The sequence below is a fragment of the Aplysia californica genome, unplaced genomic scaffold (genome assembly GCF_000002075.1).
Source record: "Aplysia californica isolate F4 #8 unplaced genomic scaffold, AplCal3.0 scaffold00362, whole genome shotgun sequence".
In the NCBI taxonomy this organism is placed as follows: domain Eukaryota; kingdom Metazoa; phylum Mollusca; class Gastropoda; order Aplysiida; family Aplysiidae; genus Aplysia; species Aplysia californica.
In genome coordinates this window covers 337,423-344,435 of record NW_004797632.1, presented here as the reverse complement: position 1 = coordinate 344,435, position 7,013 = coordinate 337,423, and the positions used below count along the sequence as shown (strand labels likewise).

The window sequence follows — 7,013 nt, the reverse complement described above, 5'->3', positions numbered from 1 at the left end:
CTCAGCTTCCCGGGAAGCATACAGTGCAAGCAGCCATTTATAGGCACTAAAACACTAACATACTGACAAGATATTTCACTGTCTCTGGCTGGGTACCCATTCCCACCTGAGTGAAGTTAGGCAAATTCGTGTAAAGTGCCTTTCCCAAGGACATAACGTCGGGCCCGCGGCTCGAACCCCCGAACCTGCAACCTCACGATTACGAGTCCGGTAGCCTAACCACTAGGCCACCGACAACCTCACGATTACGAGTCCGGTAGCCTAACCACTAGGCCACCGACAACCTCACGATTACGAGTCCGGTAGCCTAACCACTAGGCCACCAACAACCTCACGATTACGAGTCCGGTAGCCTAACCACTAGGCCACTGACGCCACCATCTGTGTAGAAATAGTTAGGCACTTCATCCGTGCATGCAGAAGACCCGAGTTTAATTCCTGAGAGGAGAGAATTTTTATCGAGTGTCTATGTCTTTTTACAGGGATGTAGTATCCCTCTCTCAGCCTAGGTTGATCCCAACAGGCAGGGTCAGAAGCCCACCTCCTAAATAATCAAAATTATGTCAAAGGGGATGTGAAAACATTCGTGTTAATCCCCCCCAAAAAAAAATTACTATCAGTGCACGTCCAGCAAAGCTTGGTCTTTGTTCCTTTGCATAAAGAGCAGAACATCAACACTTTAATGGCCATTTATTTCATGCAAGGAAAAAAGCAAGATACGCAGGAAAAACAAACACAACATGTACCCCTCAACCAACATCTCAACCGAATTGGAGTAAAGCAGTCTGCTGCCTGCCCACTATGTGACTACCCCTCAGATACAGTGGAACATCATCTGTTCTTCTGTAGAAAACTAACTGATTTAAGGGGACGTTTTCTTCCCAAACTACCCCACACAACTAACTGCCTCAAGACAACAATTAGAACAGACATGCAGCTATTACCGAATGGCATCATGCAAAAGAGTTAACGCTCAGATGCTACTGGATCGCTAACAACAACAACAACAGGAAAAACAAGACAAACAGACAGACAGACAAAAACAACAGAGAGAAAAGAAGTGGAATCTGCCAGTGGTGCCTTGTAACCACAAGCCAGTAACTTTCCCAATACTGCCCACTTTATGGAAGTTGTAAAAGATTCAAGTAAACAACATCATTTTCAGTAAAAAAAACTAACAAAAAGTGGTTTAAGTAAGAGTTTTACAGCACTTGCAATACAATTAGATCACGTAAATGCCACAGATTAGAGGTATCCCCTGGGGCAGTGCCACTGACTGAAGTGTCGTGAGGCCGTTCCCAAAGGGGGGACATTAAGTTCATTAACATCTCGAGTTCTTATGCACAGAAGAATTGTAATTGTAAATGGGCTGATTCATCAATGTCATGCTCATAACTGTGCCCGACCTGCAACAGGGAACTGCTGCTTTTTCTTTCCTAATCCTCACTATCGTCCTTTTCCTTTGCTTCTTTGTATGTTTGTCACACTGTTGTGACCCGCTATTTCCGGGGTGCCTTGATAGTCGCAGCAGACTTTGTGCTGTTGAAGCTAGAGAGGTGAGCAGAGTAAGTCTGATTCCCTGTAAGGACTTCTCTGTTGACATCCACATACAAACAAAAGGAGGAGAGACAGGGCCAATATGTTTGATAGGAAAGAAGGGGCAAACCACATCAGAGCACCCACCAATCACCCACAACAAAAAGTGGAAAGCAGAAAGGCCATTCAGGATAAAACAAAGATCTTTTGGGATCTAGATCAGCATAGAGAGCCAGAGCTTACCCCTCTCTGAAGGAGAATCACATCGCAAATGAAATGGTAAAATTGCCAATATTTGTACAGACAGACAAAACAGCACAATTTGATCGAAAACATGATTGCAGTCCATTTCTAAAATGATGTCATTCAGCATCGCTATTCATCAACGTTTAATGTTTATTCAAATCAACTAAATTCACCTGTACCCATGAACAAACATTGGAGTTGAGCAAAATCAAGTGGAGGGGAGTGATCTCTGCAATGGTCTAGTGGTTAGGCTATCAGGCTTGCGACTGAAAGGTTGTGGTTTCAAACCCCGTGGGGTCCCAACGTTGTGTCGTTGGCCAAGGCACTTTACACAACTTTTCCTCCTTTCATTCAGGTGGGAATGGGTACCCGGCTATAAAAAGAGAAAGATCTTGTCAGTTTGTTAGTGCTGTAGCTTTTAATTGGCGGGCTGTACTATGCTTCCCAGGAAGTAGAGAATGTTTCTGAGTGTAATAGGGTCAGCTGGGGTAAAAATAGTCATAAATCCTAAAGAGTTTGCTGTTGTGCATGAATAGACACTATATAAATGGTTTTTATTATTGTTAAGCAGTATTATTGATAAAAAGCATCATCATCATAAGCAGTAGCTGACTCAACATACCTTTGCTCTTTCTCTCAGGGTTCACATGACTCAGCCTGATCAGATCCTTATGAGAGAAACCTTTCCCCGACTTGCACCTCGTGACCTCCTTGAGAAGCTCCTGCGCAGACCGGCTCTCGTAGAACGACTTGACCATGTCTCTCATCCCTCTTCCCCAGCCCACCTTGGGCGGCACGGCCACTCGTTTATCAAAGTCCACGAAGGTAAACAACTCTTCGGCCGTTCCACAAACATCAAAGGTAACCAGGTAAGCATTCTCTCTCACCTCATCCACCACATGTTTGTCACCTTCAGGTATTGGAGAGTTGCGAACGATTCGAGCCAGAGCGTAGATCAAAGGCTCCTTCTTCGAATAACATGTTTGCTGGAATATCTTTTTCAGTCGGGCCACAGCTTCTAACGACTTCTCTTTGGAGGTCAGGATGGAGTCTATCGACCCTGTCCCTTCCTTGGAAAAATCATTTTTCTTAATCACATTGTAAGTTCCATCTTCCGAGCCGAAGCAAGCAAACCGAGTGAGGCGATCCAGATCACTAGGAGGGGTAGCTGAAGCCATGTTCCTCCCCTGACCTGAAGAGAAGGAAAACATCCCACATATACAACATATATATATACATGATATGAGTTTGTGTGCACCTCCTGTGTGCATTTATTTGTATGTGTGGTGTGTGTGTGTGTGCGACGGGGGGGGGGGGGGGGGTGCAAATGCATTTTCTTTTTTGCTTTGCATTTTTGCAATTATATATAATATTACGTGATGTAAATGCTTCAGTTTACATTCATGTTCTCAAAATAAGCAAACCATTAAAAAAGATTAAAAACTAGTAACAGTTCAGTTTTAAAATGCCTCATCACAAGCCCTCAATTCAATAAAACAGTCTTGCTGTTTGAACTATAGCTTCATTGTGTTACTTTTTAATACATAGTTCTCTAAAACCATAAGTTCACAACACATATATGTGTACATATATAGAATGTACACATCCATTCATTCTTTTGGTTTCAGAGGAAAGGGTAAGAGCAATCTTACACAACATCTAAACCAATTTCTTTCAATATTTAACAAACCCAGGAAGGGCTCAAAAAAGCTCTATCTAGAATGCACTTTTCGTGTAATTTTCTGTCCACTACAACTATAACTTTGAGCCCAAATGCCACAAAAAGGTTACAAACAGTACAATTACTTTATGACGTTACTCAACTTCACCGCTGAGCAGATGGCAGCAGTGAGACTACTAACAAACTTGTATTATTTTTTAAATTTCAATAAAAAGTACTTTTATAGAATCACTCCCGTTTCGCATCACATCCACTACCGGAAGTCAGCTCCTTCACCACTTTAGTGCCATCGGATAACGAATAAGGTCAGTTTTTTTAGTAAAGGCTTAGTTTTCTAACAGGCAGGTTTTTTTGTACGTAGGACACGGCTATAGCAGGACTTTCGGTTCAAGAAGAAAAATCCCGCTGTAGGCGAGTTCCCGCTATAGGAAAGCAAAGGGGAAATTACCGAATTAAAAAAAAAAATAGACATGATTACATCCCATCCCTTCCATATTAATAAAATTTGCGCTTTAGATTAGTCTTCCTTTTCTTCTCAACATTGTTGATTATCTCTGCCTTTCATTCGAGTGAAAAGCATTTCCTTTTGTCTTTGTTGGAAGCCATCTTTTCCTCGGTTTATTGCTTGTGGGTTGTGCTGTCTATCCTACCGGTAGGCCTACTGTAGAACTGGTGAAGTGTATACATGCGTGTGTATGCTTGAGCATCAACGATCGCAATTCAATGAATCAGCATAGAATAAATAATAGAATAGATTTCTACTAGATCTAGATCTTATCTCTAGAGTCTAGGCCTCTATGGTTGAGTAGTAGATCTAGGGAAGATTGAAGAATACCGGACCACTCGTACATTATTGCGCGAGAAAGTGGGGTTGGTGGGGCGGGTGGTTGGGGTGGAGGAGGGGGGAGGAGGGGTTCAGGGGGTCTCCCCCCTGACAAAATTTTAATGAATAGATCAACCGGTCCGAGATTCTCCATTGAGAGATATTAACAACGGGAAAATTATGAATTCCTAAGGTTGAGACATAGATCTAGGCTAAGGCTAAGTCAGTCTGCTGGTCCGGTATTCTTCAATCTTACCCTCGACTACTACTACTAGACTCTAGGGCGATTTTGTAGTTTCGTTCGTTAAAGTCAAGCAGGGGGGTTTCAGGGTGGCTTGCCCCCCTGACCTAAAAAAAATAGGCCACCTCTATTCTCACCCGGAGTGAGAATAGTGCAGGCGAGTCTTGTGGCTATTCTCACACGGTGCGCGTTCACCCTAAACTACAGAATTCTACACTGTGATCAGAAAAATTGACATTGTAGAATTCTGTGCCGTGAACAAACGTTCCATTACAATTGTAGCCTACTAAAAGCGTACAATTTTGTCGGTGGGCAGTGGAGAGAGAGAGAAAGAGAGAGAGGAGTAGCGCGAGAATTTCCGGGCAAAACAAAATGGCGACCCGCGTAGTTCAGCTCGATTCGAAAAGTTAAATAGCCGTAGCATCTTTGTAGACAACCAAATTTATTTACTTTTGTGTTTTAACATCATTTTTTAACTTTGTTTTGGTCAATTTGATCGTCAACACCGATAGACAGTATTCAGAAAGAGACAGAGAGAGAGAAGAGGGGAGGAGTTGATCTTGCGAGAACTTCCGGGCGGGTGAGAACAGCCACTTTTTAAAAAAAAAGGAGGTGGGGGGGTTCAGGGGGGCATGCCCCCCTGAATTTTATCCTAATTTGATGTTTTGCAGTTAGGTTGCATCCCTGCTCTTTGTGTAGCCTAATTCAAATAGTATTTGGTCTTCGATCCTCACTTCTTCACTTGCACACATAATTCATAATTACATAATTTCCCTGTATCAGAATGAATAGATTTAAGCAAACTGACCAACATTTCTGCGGGAATAGCCTATAGATCTACATAGAAAAGAGTCTACTTCTAAGACATTAGTCAAACCGACCTACGCAACTTACTTGACTCGTAACTTTCTCGTGCTCCAAAGCAAACCGATGCTTTTTCTCTCGATGAACTTCTAATCTTTGGAAGTTTTGTTTCGGGGCTCACGCTACTCAATTTCTTTACAAACAACAAAGCAACTTCTATGGATCATTCTATGGCAATGGTAATTAACTCTGCACATTAAGAAGAAAAACCACAGCCTTCTACATTTCTCTCAACAAAACTTCCAGTGCATGTAGCGATTCTCCGGTATGCATTGCCGAAGAAAACGAAAGGTAAAAAAAAGTAGGCAAAGCGTTTTACATTCTTTACCTGTACACATTTGCAAAACTACTACTTCCTTGTGTACTACGTCATACATTCTTCGGGGTTATTCGTAGAAAAGGTCTGTCTATTCCAAAGACCTTCCTTGTAAGCTAGGGATCAACCAATGAACTCCTAAGGAGTGCAGTAGATATGAATAGCAGAGGAAATTTGTTACTAAGCCTGAAACGGACTGGGTCACTGGGCAAAATAGAATAATAATTATGATTATTTTTATTATTAGACATATCATCATTATCAGTATTATTATTATTATTATTATTATTATTATTATTATTATTATTAGGCCTACTATTATTATTATTATTATTATTGTTATTATTATTATTATTATTATTATTATTATTATTATTATTATTATTATTATTATTATTATTATTATTATTATTATAAGCCTTACTATCGTTGTCATGATAATAATATTATTACTACCATTTAAATTTTATTATCATATTATCATTGTTATTATTAATGTCAGTAGGCCTATTAAATTATTAGTAGTAGTCAGTTGAAAAGATGTCAATTATTATTACTACATGTATTATTATCATTGAAGGTCCGGTGGCGGAGCCGTTATAAGTGTGCTCGTCTCCGAAGAAGAAAGTCCAGGTTTGAGCCTCAGTTCGGACACGGATTTTTTTCGCCCCCTCCTGCCCACTAGTGCCCACCCAGCAGTAATTTGGTACCTGACTTCGAGTTGGGGAAATAAAGGCGGCATGGAAAGAAACTAGGGCCACCCTAGTGCCACAATATGCCGAAGGCCCTGGAAGTTGTCTCACTAACAAGACAATCCCCAATGTTCAGATCAGATGCGGGAACAATTTTATTTTTATTATTATTATTATTATTATTATTATTATTATTATTATCATCATCATCATTATCATCATCATCATCATCATCATCATCATCATCATCATCATCATCATCATCATCATCATCATCACCATCATCATCATCATTATCATCATTGTATAAAGAAGGTATTAAAACAGTTAAGACCTTGTTGTATTTCCAGAAAATATATTTTTTTCACAGTCCAACGTTTCGCCAATAAGGCTTCATCAGGAACATAGTATTTGAGAAAAAATAAATAAATGAGTGATGACGCCACAGCAACAAAGTGTTTTCTATAAGTTACGTATTGTTGTGATTTGGACAATATCGGAAATATCTTTCATCATCATGATCATCATATTATACACAGGCTATAAAAACTAAAGTGCGCACATAAATGTCTGAATATTTAAAGGAGCGGTGAGTACAAATCGCCGGAGACAAG

The 7,013-nt window shown here is 40.4% G+C and overlaps 1 protein-coding gene across 1 annotated transcript in view; it reads right to left on the bottom strand.

Moving 5' to 3' along the window:
- Positions 1-5,692, bottom strand: part of LOC101849627 (60 kDa SS-A/Ro ribonucleoprotein) — a gene marked incomplete in the record, with an annotated part of 14,436 nt that extends 8,744 nt beyond the window's left edge. The window contains 2 exon segments of the mRNA XM_005103182.3: positions 2,405-2,974; positions 5,422-5,692. Of these exon segments, the coding sequence (XP_005103239.2) occupies positions 2,405-2,960 (556 nt within the window).
- Positions 5,693-7,013: the final 1,321 nt, after the last annotated feature.